Source organism: Lampetra fluviatilis, chromosome 61, assembly GCF_964198595.1.
Source record: "Lampetra fluviatilis chromosome 61, kcLamFluv1.1, whole genome shotgun sequence".
In the NCBI taxonomy this organism is placed as follows: domain Eukaryota; kingdom Metazoa; phylum Chordata; class Hyperoartia; order Petromyzontiformes; family Petromyzontidae; genus Lampetra; species Lampetra fluviatilis.
Window position 1 is genome coordinate 4,395,273 of NC_136335.1, and position 20,365 is coordinate 4,415,637.

A 20,365-nucleotide genomic window follows, 5' to 3' on the forward strand; every position below is an offset into this window, starting at 1 on the left:
CACGCACGGTCTCTCACACACACACACACCCGGTCACACGGTCACTCGCTCCCCACTGGCTCACCGCTGGCTCACCGCTGGCTCACCCCCTGTGTGCCGGCTCACCGCTGGCTCACCCCCTGTGTGCCGGCTCACTGCTGGCTCACCACTGGCTCACCCCCTGTGTGCTGGCTCACTCCCTGTGCGCCGGGCTCACCGCTGGCTCACCCCCTGTGTGCCGGCTCACCACTGGCTCACCGCTGGCTCACCGCTGGCTCACCCCCTGTGTGCCGGCTCACCGCTGGCTCACCCCCTGTGTGCTGGGCTCACCGCTGGCTCACCCCCTGTGTGCTGGGCTCACCGCTGGCTCACCCCCTGTGTGCCGGCTCACCGCTGGCTCACCCCCTGTGTGCTGGGCTCACCGCTGGCTCACCCCCTGTGTGCTGGGCTCACCGCTGGCTCACCCCCTGTGTGCTGGGCTCACCGCTGGCTCACCCCCTGTGTGCTGGGCTCACCGCTGGCTCACCGCTGGCTCACCGCTGGCTCACCCCCTGTGTGCCGGCTCACCACTGGCTCACCGCTGGCTCACCGCTGGCTCACCCCCTGTGTGCTGGGCTCACCGCTGGCTCACCCCCTGTGTGCTGGGCTCACCGCTGGCTCACCGCTGGCTCACCGCTGGCTCACCCCCTGTGTGCTGGGCTCACCGCTGGCTCACCGCTGGCTCACCGCTGGCTCACCCCCTGTGTGCCGGCTCACTGCTGGCTCACCCCCTGTGTGCTGGGCTCACCGCTGGCTCACCGCTGGCTCACCCCCTGTGTGCTGGGCTCACCGCTGGCTCACCCCCTGTGTGCTGGGCTCACCGCTGGCTCACCGCTGGCTCACCGCTGGCTCACCCCCTGTGTGCCGGCTCACTGCTGGCTCACCCCCTGTGTGCTGGGCTCACCGCTGGCTCACCGCTGGCTCACCCCCTGTGTGCTGGGCTCACCGCTGGCTCACCGCTGGCTCACCGCTGGCTCACCCCCTGTGTGCCGGGCTCACCGCTGGCTCACCGCTGGCTCACCCCCTGTGTGCTGGGCTCACCGCTGGCTCACCGCTGGCTCACCCCCTGTGCGCTGGCTCACTGCTGGCTCACCGCTGGCTCACCCCCTGTGCGCTGGCTCACTGCTGGCTCACCGCTGGCTCCCTCTCCCCCCCCCCGTGGCGCTCTACAGTGCTGGACGCGCCGCACAGCCTGGCGGCCGTGGACGTGACGGACTCGACGGCGCTGCTGCGCTGGCAGGCGACGCTGGGGCCCGTCGACAGCTACATCATCGTGTTCGCTCCCGAGGACGGTGAGACGCAGTGGGACACGCGGCGGTTAGACACGGTGGTGGGACACGGTGGTGGGACACGCGTGGTTAGACAGGGTGGGACACGCGCGGTTAGATAACGGTGGTGGGACACGCACGGTTAGACACAGTGGGACACACACAGTTAGACATGGCGGGACACACGTGTTTAGACACGGTGAGAGAACACACGTGTTTAGACACGGTGAGAGAACACACGTGTTTAGACACGGTGAGTGAACACACGTGTTTAGACACGGTGAGTGAACACACGTGTTTAGACACGGTGGGACACACACAGTTAGACACAGTGGGACACGCACGGTTAGACACAGTGGGCCACGCACGGTTAGACACGGTGAGAGAACACACGTGGTTAGACACGCTTCGTTAGACACGTCGAGACGAGGCGGTGCTGCGTGCCGTGTGGCGAGGCAGGCGAGGACGTGATGAACGAGCTGGCCGGCTCGCTGCACGAGTTCGGCCTCTCCGCGCTGCGCCCCATCACGCTCTACACGGTGCGTCTGCGCGCCGTCAAGGGCGCCCAGCAGAGTCGTGACGCACACACCTCCTTCACCACTGGTGAGCCGGCGCACGCAAGCGCACGCACGCAGACACACACAGTGACACACACACACAGTGACACACACACACAGTGACACAGACACAGTGACACACACACACAGTGACACATACACACAGTGACACACACGGTGACGCACACACCTCCTTCACCACTGGTGAGTCGGCGTACGCAAGCGCACGCACGCAGACACACACAGTGACACACACACACAGTGACACACACACACACAGTGACACAGACACAGTGACACACACACACAGTGACACATACACACAGTGACACACACGGTGACGCACACACCTCCTTCACCACTGGTGAGTCGGCGTACGCAAGCGCACGCACACAGACACACACAGTGACACACACACACAGTGACACACACACACACAGTGACACAGACACAGTGACACACACACACAGTGACACACACGGTGACGCACACACCTCCTTCACCACGGGTGAGCCGGCGCACGCAAGCGCACGCACACAGACACACACAGTGACACACACACACAGTGACACACACACACACAGTGACACAGACACAGTGACACAAAGATACAGTGACACACACAGTGACACACACAGTGACACACACACACACAGTGACACACACACACAGTGAAACACACAGTGACACACACACACACCCACATACACAGTGACACACACAGTGACACACACAGTGACACACATACACACAGTTACACAAACACACACACAGTAACACACACACACAGTGACACACACACACACACAGTGACACACACAGTGACACCCACACACAGACACACACAGTGACACACACACAGTGACACACACACACAGTGACACACACAGTGACACACACACACAGTGACACACACACATAGTGACACACACACCGACACACACAGTGACACACACACACACACAGTGACACACACACACACACAGTGACACACACACACACACAGTGACACACACACACACACAGTGACACACACACACACACAGTGACACACACAGTGACACCCACACACAGACACACACAGTGACACACACACAGTGACACACACACACAGTGACACACACAGTGACACACACACACACAGTGACACACACACACAGTGACACACACACCGACACACACAGTGACACACACACACACACAGTGACACACACACACACACAGTGACACACACGCGTCACTAACGATCCGCCCGCCCCCCAGGCCTGGACCCCCCCCGTGACCTGTCGGCCACGGAGATCGACACGCAGGGGGCGCTCGTCACGTGGACCCCGCCGGTCGGCGCCGTCACGGGATACGTCCTGTCTTACCAGGGGCCCGACGGGGTCGAGCAGGTGGGGAGCACCGCTCGCTCGCTCCACCGCTCGCTCGCTCGCTCAACCACTCGCTCCACCGCTTGCTCACTCAACCGCTCACTCAACCACTTGCTCGCTCAACCACTCGCTCCACCGCTCGCTCGCTCAACCACTCACTCAACCGCTCGCTCGCTCAACCGCTCACTCAACCGCTTGCTCGCTCAACCGCTCGCTCAACCACTTGCTCCACCGCTCGCTCGCTCAACCACTCACTCAACCGCTCGCTCGCTCAACCGCTCACTCAACCGCTTGCTCGCTCAACCGCTCGCTCAACCACTCGCTCCACCGCTCGCTCGCTCAACCACTCACTCAACCGCTCGCTCGCTCAACCGCTCACTCAACCGCTTGCTCGCTCAACCACTCGCTCCACCGCTTGCTCGCTCAACCGCTCGCTCAACCACTTGCTCCACCGCTCGCTCGCTCAACCACTTGCTCGCTCAACCACTAACTCAGTCAACCGCTCACTCACTGAACCACTTACTCACTCAACCGCTCACTCACTCGCTCAACCACTCATTTGCTCAACTGCTCCACCGCTCACTCTACCGCTCACTCAACCGCTTGCTCCACCGCTCACTTGCTCCACAGCTCACTTGCTCAACCACTTGCTCGCTCAACCACTAACTCAGTCAACCGCTCACTCGCTGAACCACTTACTCGCTCAACCACTCACTCACTCGGTCAACCACTCACTCACTCACTCAACTACTCACTCACTCAGTCAACCGCTCACTCACTGAACCACTTACTCGCTCAACCGCTCACTCACTCAACAACTCACTCACTCACTCAACTACTCACTCACTCAGTCAACCGCTCACTTACTCACTCAACCGCTCACTCAATGAACCACTTACTCACTCAACTACTCACTCACTGCCTCAACTACTCACTCACTCACTCAACCACTCACTCACTCACCCAACCACTCACTCACTCACTCAACCGCTCACTCAATGAACCACTTACTCACTCAACTACTCACTCACTGCCTCAACTACTCAGTCACTCACCCAACTACTCACTCACTCACTCAACCACTCACTCACTCACCCAACCACTCACTGACTCAACCGCTCACTCAATGAACCACTTACTTGCTCAACCACTCACTCACTCAACCACTCACTCACTCAACCACTCATTCACTCAGTCAACCGCTCACTCGCTCAACCACTCACTCACTGAACCACTTACTCACTCAACCGCTCACTCACTCGCTCAACCGCTCATTCGCTCAACTGCCCAACCACTCGCTCACTCGACTGCTCACCCAACCGCTCACTCACTCAACCACGACTATAAAACCCCGCTAACGTGATGGCACTGCGAGTAGTCTAATCATCGCCACGGGGGGCAGACAAAGACCCGAGGCCCACCTCTCTCCCCCCCGCTCCCCGCCAAACGTTCCGCTGAGGCTACACGGGGGACCTTTGCCTGTGCGTGCGCGGCGTGCAGACGGTGGAGGTAGAGGGAGGCGCGTCGACTGCCCGCGTCTCCGCGCTGCTGCCGAAGACGCGCTACGCCGTGCGCCTGTACGCGCTGCGCGGGGCGGTGCGAAGCCTCACCGTGGAGACCGACTTCACCACCGGTGCGTCCGCAGGGACCGCACGTGCCGCAAGCGCTCACTCGCTCGCTCGTGCAAGCGCTCAGACACGCGCGCCCTGTCGCACGGCTCGAAGCACGGCACGCGGTCAAACCGCTCAGCCGGTGCGGCCGCTCGCTAGTGGAGATACACGCTCAATGAGCCACTCGTTCACTGAGCCACACACACACTCACCCAGCCACTCACTCACTCACCCAGCCACTCACTCACTCACCCAGCCACTCACTCACCCACCCACTGACTCACTCACCCAGCCACTCACTCACTCACCCAGCCACTCACTCACCCACCCAGCCACTTACTCACTCACCCAGCCACTCACTCACTCACTCACCCAGCCACTTACTCACTCACCCAGCCACTCACTCACTCACCCAGCCACTTACTCACTCACCCAGCCACTCACTCACTCAGCCACTCACTCACCCACCCACTGACTCACTCACCCAGCCACTCACTCAATGAGCCACTCACTCACCCAGCCACTCACTCACCCACCCACTGACTCACTCACCCAGCCACTCACTCAATGAGCCACTCACTCACCCAGCCACTCACTCACCCAGCCACTCACTCACCCACCCAGCCACTCACTCACCCAGCCGCCCACTCAATGAGCCACACACTCAATGAGCCACTCACTCAATTAGCCACTCACTCACCCAGCCACCCACTCACTCACTCACTCACCCACCTAGCCACTCACTCACCCAGCCACCCACTCACTCACTCACCCACCTAGCCACTCACTCACCCAGCCACCCACTCACTCACCCACCTAGCCACTCACTCACCCAGCCACCCACTCACTCACTCACTCAACCACCCACCTAGCCACTCACTCACCCAGCCACCCACTCACTCACTCACCCACCTAGCCACTCACTCACCCAGCCACCCACTCACTCACTCACCCACCTAGCCACTCACTCACCCAGCCACCCACTCACTCACTCACTCACCCACCTAGCCACTCACTCACCCAGCCACCCACTCACCCACCCACCTAGCCACTCACTCACCCAGCCACCCACTCACTCACTCACCCAGCCACACACTCACCGAGCCACCCACTCACTCACTCACTCACTCACCCACCTAGCCACTCACTCACCCAGCCACCCACTCACTCACTCACCCACCTAGCCACTCACTCACCCAGCCACCCACTCACTCACTCACTCACCCACCCACCTAGCCACTCACTCACCCAGCCACCCACTCACTCACTCACCCAGCCACACACTCACCGAGCCACCCACTCACTCACTCACCCACCTAGCCACTCACTCACCCAGCCACCACTCACTCACTCACCCACCCACCTAGCCACTCACTCACCGAGCCACCCACTCACTCACTCACCCAGCCACACACTCACCGAGCCACCCACTCACCAATCCGTCTCCCCACCAATCCGCCCGCTCTCCCTGCGGCTCTGACGGTCGTTGTCGGGAGGCGAGCGGAGCGACACGAGTTCCATCGCCGCTCACGGCCACGGGGCCTCCCCCCCCCTTAGGTCGACTCGGCCTCAAATGAGTACACGTTGTCTCTCGTCTCTGCTTGCCCTGGGGAGCGCAGTCGGACGCCGCCACGCGAACCCTCGTGACTGCGCCGAGGCGCTGCTGGATGGCGAGCGGACCAGCGGCGTGACCACCGTCTACCTGAGCGGGGACCCCGCGCGGCCACTGCAGGTCTACTGCGACATGGAGACCGACGGGGGCGGATGGATTGTGCGTACCGACACGCACGCGCGCACACATACACACTCCATACATACACACTCCATACGCACACGCACATACGCTCCACACACACACCACACACATCACTCACGCTGTAACGCACACACCACCACACACACCACACGCACACCACACACACGGACCACACACACCACACACACACACGCACCACACACACACCACACACACACCACACACACACACGCCACACACACACCACACACACACCACACACACACCACACACACACCACACACACACACACCACACACACACACACCACACACACACACACCACACACACACCACACACACACCACACACACACCACACACACACCACACACACACCACACACACACACGCCACACACACACCACACACACACCACACACACACCACACACACACACACGCCACACACACACCACACACACACCACACACACACCACACACACACCACACACACACACGCCACACACACACCACACACACACCACACACACACCACACACACACGCACAGACACACACACCACACACACACACCCACCACACACACACACGCCACACACACACCACACACACACCACACACACACCACACACACACCACACACACACACGCCACACACACACCACACACACACCACACACACACCACATACACACCACACACACACACACCACACACACACACACCACACCACACACACACACACCACACACACACACGCCACACACACACGCCACACACACACCACACACACACCACACACACACCACACACACACACACCACACACACACCACACACACACCACACACACACCACATACACACCACACACACACACACCACACACACACACACCACACCACACACACACACACCACACAAACACCACACACACACCACACACACACCACACACACACACACCACACAGACACGCGGTGTAACACACACACACACACACCACACACACACCACACACACACCACACACACACCACACACACACCACACAGACACGCGGTGTAACACACACACACACACACCACACACACACCACACACACACACACACACACACACACACCACACAGACACGCGGTGTAACACACATACACACACACCACACACACACCACACACACACCACACACACACCACACACACACACACCACACACACACCACACACACACCACACACACACACACCACACACACACACACCACACCACACACACACACACCACACACACACCACACACACACTACACACACACACCACACACACCACACACACACCACACACACACTACACACACACACCACACACCACACACACACCACACACACACTACACACACACACTACACACACACACCACACACACCACACACACACCACACACACACTACACACACACACCACACACACCACACACACACCACACACACACTACACACACACACCACACACACCACACACACACCACACACACACTACACACACACACACCACACACACGCACACACACGCTGTAACACACACACACACACCACACACACACACACACCACACAGACACACGCGGTGTAACACACACACCACACACACATACCACACACACACTACACACACACCACACACACACCACACACACACCACACACACACACACCACACACACCACACACACACACACCACACACACACCACACACACACCACACACACACACACCACACACACACACACCACACCACACACACACACACCACACACACACCACACACACACTACACACACACACCACACACACCACACACACACCACACACACACTACACACACACACCACACACACCACACACACACCACACACACACTACACACACACACACACTACACACACACACCACACACACCACACACACACCACACACACACTACACAAACACACCACACACACCACACACACACCACACACACACTACACACACACACCACACACACCACACACACACCACACACACACTACACACACACACCACACACACCACACACACACCACACACACACTACACACACACACCACACACACACCACACACACACTACACACACACACCACACACACCACACACACACCACACACACACTACACACACACACCACACACACCACACACACCACACACACACCACACACACACTACACACACACACCACACACACCACACACACACCACACACACACTACACACACACACCACACACACCACACACACACACCACACACACACACACACACACCACACAGACACACGCGGTGTAACACACACACACACCACACACACATACCACACACACACCACACACACACACCACACACACACACCACACACACACCACACACACGCGGTGTAACACACACACCACACACACACACACACCACACAGACACGCGGTGTAACACACACACCACACACACACACACACCACACAGACACGCTGTAACACACACACACCACACACACCACACACACACGCTGTAACACACACACACCACACACACCACACACAGACACGCGGTGTAACACACACACACCACACACACACACCACACACACACACCACACACACACACCACACACACACACCACACACACACACCACACACACACACCACACACACACACACGCTGTAACACACACACACACCACACACACCACACACAGACACGCGGTGTAACACACACACACCACACACACACACCACACACACACACCACACACACACACCACACACACACACACGCTGTAACACACACACACACACACCACACACACACCACACAGACACGCACCACAGACACGCGGTGTAACACACACACACACACACCACACACACACACCACACACACACACCACAGACACGCGGTGTAACACACACACACACACACCACACACACACACCACACACACACACACCACAGACACGCGGTGTAACACACACACACACACGCTGTAACACACACACACACACCACACACACACACGCTGTGTAACACACACACACCACACACACACACACACGCTGTAACACACACACCACACACACCACACACACACACACACACACACACACCACACACACACACACGCTGTAACACACACACACACACACCACACACACCACACACAGACACGCGGTGTAACACACACACACACACGCTGTGCTGTGCGTGCGTGCCGTGGCGAGCAGGTGCTGCAGAGGAGACAGAACGGGAAGACCAGCTTCATGCGCGGATGGAAGGAGTACGAGAAGGGGTTCGGGGAGCTCACGGACGAGTTCTGGTTCGGTACGCGGGGGGGGGGGGTGGAGTGGGGGGTGGAGTGGGGGGTGGAGTGGGGGTGGAGTGGGGGGTGGAGTGGGGGGTGGAGTGGGGGGTGGAGTGGGGGTGGAGTGGGGGTGGAGTGGGGGTGGAGTGGGGGGTGGAGTGGTGGAGCGAGGAGTGTAACGAGGGGGGGGATGGACAGAACGTGTGGATGGGGAGAGGGGAGTGACGTGTGGACTGGGTGGTGAGTGACCTCCTCCCTCCTCCTCCCCCCCTCCCTCCCTCCCCCTCCCTCCTCCCCCCTCCTCCCCCCTCCTCCTCCCTCCACCTCCTCCTCCTCCCCCCCTCCCTCCTACCCCCTCCTCCTCCCACCTCTTCCTCCCCCCTCCTCCTCCCTCCCCCTCCCTCCTCCCCCCTCCCTCCTCCCCCCTCCTCCTCCTCCCCCCTCCTCCTCCCGCCCCCTCCCCCCTCCTCCTCCCCCCTCCTCCCCCCTCCTCCTACCCCCACCACCTCCCCCCCCTCCCCTCCCCCCCGTGCGTGCCCCCAGGGCTGCGTGACGTGCACGCGCTGACGTCCCAGGGGCGCTACGAGCTGCGTGTGGACCTGCGCAGCGGCGCCGAGGCCGTGTTCGCCACCTACGACAGCTTCTCGGTGGGCGAGCCGGGAGGCCTCTACAAGATCCGCGTGGGGCAGTACGCCGGCACTGCCGGTGAGCAGGCCCACTCCCTCACCCACGTGACTGTGCCCCCCTGACCCCCCGTGTCTGTGCCCCCCTGACCCCGCGTGTCTGTGCCCCCCTGACCCCCCGTGTCTGTGCCCTGACCCCCGTGTCTGTGCCCCCCTGACCCCCGTGTCTGTGCCCTGACCCCCGTGTCTGTGCCCCCCTGACCCCCCGTGTCTGTGCCCTGACCCCTGTGTCTGTGCCCTGACCCCCGTGTCTGTGCCCTGACCCCCGTGTCTGTGCCCTGACCCACGTGTCTGTGCCCTGACCCTCGTGTCTGTGCCCTGACCCACGTGTCTGTGCCCTGACCCACGTGTCTGTGCCCCCCTGACCCACGTGTCTGTGCCCCCCTGACCCTCGTGTCTGTGCCCTGACCCACGTGTCTGTGCCCCCCTGACCCACGTGTCTGTGCCCTGACCCCCGTGTCTGTGCCCTGACCCACGTGTCTGTGCCCTGACCCCCGTGTCTGTGCCCTGACCCCCGTGTCTGTGCCCTGACCCACGTGTCTGTGCCCTGACCCCCGTGTCTGTGCCCTGACCCCCGTGTCTGTGCCCTGACCCCCGTGTCTGTGCCCTGACCCCCGTGTCTGTGCCCTGACCCACGTGTCTGTGCCCCCCTGACCCACGTGTCTGTGCCCTGACCCCCGTGTCTGTGCCCTGACCCCACGTGTCTGTGCCCCCCTGACCCACGTGTCTGTGCCCTGACCCACGTGTCTGTGCCCTGACCCACGTGTCGTCCCCCCCCCCGGCCAGGCGACTCCATGACGTACCACCAGGGCCGCCCCTTCTCTACCCACGACCGCGACAACGACATCGCCATCACCAACTGCGCCGTCTCCTACAAGGGCGCCTGGTGGTACAAGAATTGCCACCGCGCCAACCTCAACGGCCGCTACGGTGACAACAGTCACAGCCAGGTGCCCGCCACACCACGCCACCACCGCCACCACCGCCACCACCACCAGCACAACTACACCGCCGCCACCACCATCACCACCACCACAACCGCCACCACCGCACCGAGACCACACCACGCCACCACGAGCGCCGCCACAACCGCCACCACGAGCTCACCATACCGCCACTACCACCACAACCGCCACCACCACAACCGCCACCACCACAACCGCCACCACACCGCCACTACGACCGCCACCATCGCCACCACCGTCACCACGAGCTCACCATACCGCCACTACCACCACAACCGCCACCACCACAACCGCCACCACCACAACCGCCACCACCACAACCGCCACCACCACAACCGCCACCACACCGCCACTACGACCGCCACCATCGCCACCACCGCCACCACCGCCACCACCACAACCGCCACCACCACAACCGCCACCGCACCTCCAGCAAAGACAAAAACAAAGATCCCCCGTATAGCCTCAACAGACTGTTGGGGCAAGTGCTGTTAGCGAGCACCTATGAAGGCCGGCACGGCACACGAGGGGGTGGGTGGCCAACACCACGCCCGGCCGCCTTTGTCTCCCCGGTGCCGATGTTTACACACCGCACTGGGTACAGTACCCGTTTAAGGCTGAGTCGACTTAGGGGAGGTCCAGGACCGGTTCAGAAAAGCGTCACTGGCGAGCGGGAATTGAGCTCAGGTCCCAATGTCACCACCATCACCACACCCCAACACCATCACAACACCTCACCACTACACCCCAACACCATCATCACACCTCACCACCACGCCCCAACACCATCATCACACCTCACCACCACGCCCCAACACCATCACAACACCTCACCGCCACGCCATAACCACACCGCCACCACACCACGAACGCCGCAGGTCGACTCAGCCTCAATTGAGTACCTGGTGCGGTGTGTAGTAAACATCGTCACCGGGGAGACAAAGGCGGCCGGGCGTGGTGCTGGCCACCCACCCCCTCGTGTGCCGTGCCGGCCTTCATTGGTGCTCGGTAATGGCACTTGGCCCAACAGTCTGTTACAGGCTACACGGGGATCTTTGTCTTTGTATGGCAGCAGACAGACACGGTCACTCACGCGTGTATTTGTGTGTGTGCGTGTGTGTGTGTGCGCGTGCGTGTACGTGTGTGTGCGTGTGTGTGCGCGTGTGTGCGCGTGTGTGCGTGTGTGTGCGTGCGTGTGTGTGCGCGTGTGTGCGCGTGTGTGCGTGTGTGTGCGTGTGTGCGCGTGTGTGCGCGTGTGTGTGTGTGCGTGCGTGTGTGCGCGTGTGTGCGCGTGTGTGCGCGTGTGTGCGTGCGTGTGTGTGCGTGTGTGCGTGCGTGTGTGTGTGTGTATACGTGTGTGTGTGTGCGTGTATGTGCGCGTGTATGTGCGCGTGTGTGCGCGTGTGTGCGCGTGTGTGCGTGCGTGTGTGTGCGTGTGTGCGTGCGCGTGTGTGTGTGTATACGTGTGTGTGCGCGTGTGCGCGTGCGTGCGCATGTGTGCGTGTGTGCGTGTGTGCGTGCGCGTGTGTGCGTGCGTGCGTGTGTGTGCGTGCGTGTGTGTGCGTGTGTGCGTGCGTGTGTGTGTGTGTATACGTGTGTGTGTGTGCGTGCGCGCGTGTGTGTGTGCGTGCGCGTGTCTCAGGGTGTGAACTGGTACCACTGGAAGGGCCACGAGCACTCCGTGGACTTTGCCGAGATGAAGGTTCGGCCTCACGACTTCAAACTCTCGCTCAACCGAGTGCAGCGCTCGGGGGGGGCTCAGTGAGCCCCCCCGGGACCCCATCGCCCCCCCCCCCCCACCACCACCACCCCCTCCCAGTACGAGAGATTCACGTCCCCTTTAAATAATAATGTCAATAATGATATTGATGGTGATGATGATGGTGATGATGGTGGTACGGGCAGGGAGGGGGTGAGGAGCTATTAAGCACCACTGGCGGTGATGTTACACATCGCGAGGGGGTGTGCAGAGGGGGGGGGGGGAGTGGGGGGGGGCACAGTGGCCCCCCACGGTGACACCCACAAATCGAAAGAGCCAGGGTTCAGCGTTGGTTTCTGCCCAAGGGGGTTTAGATCATTTGGTGGGTGCAATGTGTTTTTTTAAAATGTACCCACAGCCCCTTCCATCATCCCGGCGACAGAGCAAGTCAGATGGAGTCCGTCACGGTTTGGGGTTTTGAGCGGGATAAATAAGTAAATGATAATCAATACACGCTCGATGCCCGGGCAAAATTATTCTAGATTTGAAGCTTTCGTGACTGCAAGGATTCATACTCTGAGTTTTTTCGGCAAAGTCACGTAGGTAAAAAAATGAAATTTAAATTTAAATGAAAAAAAAGAAATGAAATTTTAATTTAAATTTCATTTTTTAATTTCATAAAATTTAATTTCATTTTTGTATTTCATAAAAAAATGTAATTAAAATTTGTATTAAAATTTTAATTTAATCTACGTGACTTTACCGAAAAAACTAAGAGTACAAAATTATTCTGTTCGAACGGCGCTCCTCCGGAGAAATTGCACCCGGCGTCGTGAGCTGTCGACAAAAAAAAAGAAATCTGACCGCTCGCGTGAATCGATTTTTGCGTTACGGGGTAAAGCCCGCTGAATAGCTCGATCAGAAAATATCTTTCGATCACCAAATGCAAAATACCGTCAGCTCTTGCAAAATCTTTCGTGTTGTTATATCAGGGCTCTGCGACGCATTTGACCACGGCTTAGCATCGGCAAGGCTCGACCTTTTCCACTCACTATTTTCTCAAATTTTATTTCACCAGGTGTAAGGCCACGTGGCTTTTTTTCACCAGAAGTGAGCTGGCCACCAATGGCATCTCAACAAAGTGGCCTGCTCCCTCGTCGCGTGGAAATTCACAGCAGCTGCCAGACACTATAAACGCGCGACGTCGATTCTAAACGTTGAGGGTAAATCCCACGAACCTCCTGCGCACCAGGCGAGCTGATTAACATCTCGCCAACCGGTGCGACCTAGCCCGACGAGGAACGAAATCCCGAACCGTGAGCGTGAATTCAATGAAACGGGAGGCAGCGTTGGGGTTGGAGGGTTATTGGAGGGTCAGGCTCGGATCCGCAGCTCGCACCGCGTCGCTTACGCTCAAAGGCGCGTCCCATCTTCCCGCCTGGGTCTCGCCGCGTCTGCCGTTCGTCCGATCGCCTCTTTACGCAAACGCTCCACATGCTCGTTCAGTGCCCCCCCCCCACCCGCCTGCCCGCCCCCCATGCAAGCCGTTCGGCGTTTGCGTCAAAGGAAGATCAATCCGCTAGGAATCTCGCACTGCGGGTGCCCCCGTTGGCGGCCGGAGGTCCGGGGGTGGATGCGTTGTTGTGGGCGATGGGGAGCGTGGCAGGGTGTCTGTGGTGTAGTAATAGGTTTTTACCCTTTCAACTGGTACAAAAACTGAAGCCTTTATACAAGGCATCATGTTTGCAATAAAGGCCTTTTGGCGTCATCTGGTCCAACACCAATGGAGACTAGGCTCTAAGAAAAGCTGCCTCGGGTGTGGACCAATCAACTTCAAGGACAGTGCATATGATTATCATTATCAGAATTGTTTCTTTTTGTTTTCATTTTGACTGCTTGTGTTGTGGTTATTGCAAACATGATGCCTTGTGTAAAGGTGTCAGTTTTTGTACCAGTTGAAAGGGTAAAAACCTATCACTATATTTTGCCACTGGTAAAGGAGACGTCTCATAGTGTGTCTGTGGTGTTTCTCCGCTCGAGGTGTCTCCTACCTCCCTTCCTCACTCCCTCCACCTCACTCCCTCCACCTCCTCCTAGTCCACCTCCTCCACCTCCTCTCTGAGCTGGACTCACTCACTCTTCTCCCATCATCGCCCCGTTCAGAGGCTGCGGGCCGTCCACCACCACCACCGTTGGTTATGTACCCCCCCTCCCCCCTCCCCCCTCCCCCCCTCCCCCCTCTCCCCCTTGTATCCATCCGTATTGCGGCTCATTGCTAATCTTATACTTGTAAGGGTGCGTTCACGTTTTTTTTGCGTTCTCTCGTCGTTAGTTAGTGAGGGTAGTTCCCTTCGTTACCGGGTTGTTGTAGCGTGTGACGTAGAGTAGTCGGTAAGCATGGGGGAGGGGGGAGGTGGTGGGGGGAGGTGGGGGGAGGGGCTTCGATTGTGACGTCACGTGGCACGTGGCACGTGACCGTCACGTGGCACGTGGCGCATGACCGTCACGTGGCGCGTGACCGTCGGGTTCTCGCCGAGGGCTCGGGACGCTTGAGCGCGTGTCGGGTTCACCCGGTTCACCTGGTTCACCAGGTTCGCTCGGCTTCACCTGATTCGCCGGGTTCACCTGGTTCACCTGGTTCGCCAGGTTCGCCGGGTTCACCTGGTTCGCCAGGTTCGCCTGGTTCGTTCGGTTCACCCGGTTCACCTGGTTCGCTGGGTTCACCTGGTTCGCCTGGTTCACCTGGTTCGTTCGGTTCACCTGGTTCGCCGGGTTCACCTGGTTCGCCAGGTTCGCCTGGTTCGTTCAGTTCACCCGGTTCACCTGGTTCGCCGGGTTCACGTGGTTCGCCTGGTTCACGTGGTTCGTTCGGTTCACCTGGTTCGCCGGGTTCACCTGGTTCGCCAGGTTCGCCTGGTTCGTTCGGTTCACCCGGTTCACCCGGTTCAACTGGTTCACCCGGTTCACCTGGTTCGCCGGGTTCACCTGGTTCGCCGGGTTCACCTGGTTCGCCGGGTTCACCTGGTTCGCCGGGTTCACCTGGTTCGCCGGGTTCACCTGGTTCGCCGGGTTCACCTGGTTCGCCGGGTTCACCTGGTTCGCCGGGTTCACCTGGTTCGCCGGGTCTCAGGTGCAAGTGCGAGATTAAACTAAGATGTCTTAGTTGCTACCAGGCAGGTGCACACTGAGCTACGTAGCTCTCTTCTTGGTTCTTTCGGCAAAGTCGCGTAGAAGGGAAATAATAAATTAAAATAAAAACAACATAATAAAATAATTATTATATTATTTTATTATGTTGTATTTTTATTTTATTATTTCCCTTCTACGCGACTTTACCGAAAGAACCAAGAAGATGAATGCCCGCAGTCACGAAAGAAGCTTTAAATCAAAATCTACGTAGCTCTCTTTCGGAAGGGACCTCCGTGGCCCACTTGGCATCGTCACCGCGTGGAGATTCATTGCAGACAAACACTCTCAGCTGGCAGCGCGGAGGAGCGGGGGGCCAGCCAACAATCGACGCGAGCCAGAACGAACCGAGTGCAGCGATGGGACGGCCACAATCCTCCGCAGTAGCCTAGCAAACAACAACAACAACAACACAATGAGACCTCCTTTTTGTTTGCATTTTGACTGCTTGTGTTGTGGTTATTGCAAACATGATGCCTTGTATAAAGGTGTCAGTTTTTGTACCAGTTGAAAGGGTAAAAACCTATTATTACTACAACAACAACAACCGCTTCACTCCCAACGGCAGCTTGCCGCAGTGTCCCACTCCCTGGTTCGCTGGGAGCCAGGCGGCAGAGGTCGCAACCGGGTACCCGATACCCGTACCCTACCCGATACCCGGCTACCCGTACCCGGCCGGGTACGGGTACCCGTTTGCGACCCTGGTGCGGCCGGGTACGGGTAGGCCGTGAGTCACTGGTGAGTCACCGTTTGTCACTCATTTCCCAACGTCTTGTCTCTTCTCACAATTCAAGTTCCTAGAATCAACCCACCCGCGCCTGCAACATGGCTTCATCCCAGAGGTCGCAATCGGAGTACCCGTACCCTACCCGATACCCGGCCGGGTACGGGTAGCCGGGTATCGGGTAGGGTACGGGTATCGGGTAGGGTACGGGTAAGGAATCAAAACCCGTTTGCGACCTCTGCCAGGCGAGCGAGCGGGTTCCGCGGGATACGGAGCTGCCAGTGGCTCCCGGCGGTCATCGAGGGAGGGCCACATGGCCAGGGGCCCGTGGCCGCGTGGCCGCCATGGCACGCCGGAGCACGAGGTGGGCACGTGGTGGGCACGTGGTGGCACGTGGTGGCAGGCAGTGCCGGCCCGAGCCTCTTGGGGGCCCTAAGCAGAATTTGATTTGGGGGCCCCCCTCCCACCACGCAGACTCATCTGTGCTAGAAGATTATTGACACAAATGTCACACTATAATGTTATAGCGAATATTATAAACGAATACAGTGAGGTTATGTATTAATAAAAAATAAAAACAACACTTAAAATACTTCACTCTTTTATTAAAAAAAAACGATTCGGGGGCCCCCTGGTGGCCAGGGGGCCCCAAGCAGCCGCTTAGTTCGCTTATGCCTCGGGCCGGCCCTGGTGGCAGGTGGTGGCACGTGGTGGCACGTGGTGGGGACGCGAGGCCTTCGGGGGCCGGGACGTTCACACCAGACGACACGGCAACGACATCGAGCAGAGCTGGGGGGAAATCAAAGAAACTAAAGAGGGGTTTTTTTGTATGTGTACACGTGAAATGGGGGGGCGGGGGGGGGCTGTCGGTTTCTGAAACGTAAGAATTGCGGTCCTTGCGTAGAAAACACGGAGACGCCATCTCCAGCACGGCGTGTTGATGTTTGTAATGAGGGAAGCCAAAGAAGTAATCGCCACCAAGTGTACATATGACACTGCATGGCCTGCCGTGACGCTTCAAGCTGCCTCTGCTGGGCTAGAGCCAGGGACACGCCCACTAGAGACAGGGACACGCCCACTAGAGACAGGGACACGCCCACTAGAGCCAGGGACACGCCCACTAGTGCCAGGGACACGCACACTAGACCCAGAGACATGCCCACTAGACCCAGGGACACGCCCACTAGAGCCAGGGACACGCCCACTAGAGCCAGGGACACGCCCACTAGACCCAGAGACACGCCCACTAGAGCCAGGGACATGCCCACTAGAACCAGTGACACGCCCACTAGAGCCAGAGACACGCCCACTAGAACCAGGGAGACGCCCACTAGAGCCAGGGACACGCACACTAGAACCAGAGACACACCCACTAGAGCCAGGGACACGCCCACTAGAACCAGAGACACGCCCACTAGAGCCAGAGACACGCCCACTAGAGCCAGGGACACGCCCACTAGAGCCAGGGACACGCCCACTAGAACCAGAGACACGCCCACTAGAACCAGGGACACGCCCACTAGAACCAGGGACACGCCCACTAGAACCAGGGACACGCCCACTAGAGCCAGGGATGCGCCCACTAGAGACAGGGACACGCCCACTAGAGACAGGGACACGCCCACTAGAGCCAGGGACACGCCCACTAGAGCCAGGGACACGCACACTAGACCCAGAGACACGCCCACTAGACCCAGGGACACGCCCACTAGAGCCAGGGACACGCCCACTAGAGCCAGGGACACGCCCACTAGACCCAAAGACACGCCCACTAGAACCAGTGACACGCCCACTAGAGCCAGAGACACGCCCACTAGAACCAGGGAGACGCCCACTAGAACCAGGGACACGCCCACTAGAACCAGGGACACGCCCACTAGAGCCAGAGACACGCCCACTAGAGCCAGGGACACGCCCACTAGAACCAGAGACACACCCACTAGAGCCAGGGACACGCCCACTAGAACCAGAGACACGCCCACTAGAGCCAGAGACACGCCCACTAGAGCCAGGGACACGCCCACTAGAGCCAGGGACACGCCCACTAGAACCAGAGACACGCCCACTAGAACCAGGGACACGCCCACTAGAACCAGGGACACGCCCACTAGAACCAGGGACACGCCCACTAGAACCAGGGACACGCCCACTAGAACCAGGGACACGCCCACTAGAACCAGGGACGCGCCCACTAGAACCAGGGACGCGCCCACTAGAGCCAGGGACGCGCCCACTAGAGCCAGGGACGCGCCCACTAGAACCAGGGACACGCCCACTAGAACCAGGGACACGCCCACTAGAACCAGGGACGCGCCCACTAGAACCAGGGAGACGCCCACTAGAGCCAGAGACACGCCCACTAGAACCAGTGAGACCCACTAGAGCCAGGGACACGCCCACTAGAACCAGGGAGACGCCCACTAGAACCAGGGACACGCCCACTAGAGCCAGAGACACGCCCACTAGAGCCAGGGACATGCCCACTAGAACCAGGGACACGCCCACTAGAGCCAGAGACACGCCCACTAGAGCCAGAGACACGCCCATAGAGCCAGAGACACGCCCACTAGAGCCAGAGACACGCCCACTAGAGCCAGAGACACGCCCACTGGACCCAGGGACCACGCCCACTAGACCCAGAGACACGCCCACAGGGACACGCCCACTAGACCCAGGGACACGCCCACTAGACCCAGGGACACGCCCACTAGACCCAGAGACACGCCCACAGGGACACGCCCACTAGACCCAGGGACACGCCCACTAGACCCAGGGACCACGCCCACTAAACCGCTGTAATCCACAACGGCTCACTGCTTTGCATGCTTCGTGTGCACGTTCAACCTCAACCCCCAGCTGCTTTGCTGCTGGTCACGTGCGTCCACAATGCTGCTGCTGTTTGCTGCTGCAGCTGCTGTTTGCTGCTGCTGCTACTGCAGCTGCTGCTGTTTGCTGCTGCTGCTGCAGCTGCTGCAGCTGCTGCTGCTGCTGCTGCAGCTGCTGCTACTGCAGCTGCTGCTGTTTGCTGCTGCTGCTGCAGCTGCTGCTGTTTGCTGCTGCTGCTGTTTGCTGCTGCTGCTGCTGCTGCTGCAGCTGCTGCTGCTGCTACTGCAGCTGCTGCTGTTTGCTGCTGCTGCTGCTGCAGCTGCTGCTGCTGC

General features: G+C 59.2%; 1 protein-coding gene across 1 annotated transcript in view; it reads left to right on the forward strand.

Annotated features, from left to right (window-relative positions):
* The window catches only part of TNC (tenascin C), a 145,695-nt gene extending 132,177 nt beyond the window's left edge, over positions 1–13,518 (forward strand). Inside the window, exons 14-22 of the mRNA XM_078881361.1 lie at positions 1,191–1,310; positions 1,746–1,889; positions 3,107–3,237; positions 4,717–4,849; positions 6,446–6,597; positions 9,874–9,970; positions 10,494–10,655; positions 11,420–11,583; positions 13,241–13,518. Of these exons, the coding sequence (XP_078737487.1) occupies positions 1,191–1,310; positions 1,746–1,889; positions 3,107–3,237; positions 4,717–4,849; positions 6,446–6,597; positions 9,874–9,970; positions 10,494–10,655; positions 11,420–11,583; positions 13,241–13,363 (1,226 nt within the window). The 3' untranslated portion in view covers positions 13,364–13,518. The remainder of the gene's footprint in view (positions 1–1,190; positions 1,311–1,745; positions 1,890–3,106; positions 3,238–4,716; positions 4,850–6,445; positions 6,598–9,873; positions 9,971–10,493; positions 10,656–11,419; positions 11,584–13,240) is intronic.
* The last annotated feature ends 6,847 nt before the right edge of the window (positions 13,519–20,365 follow it).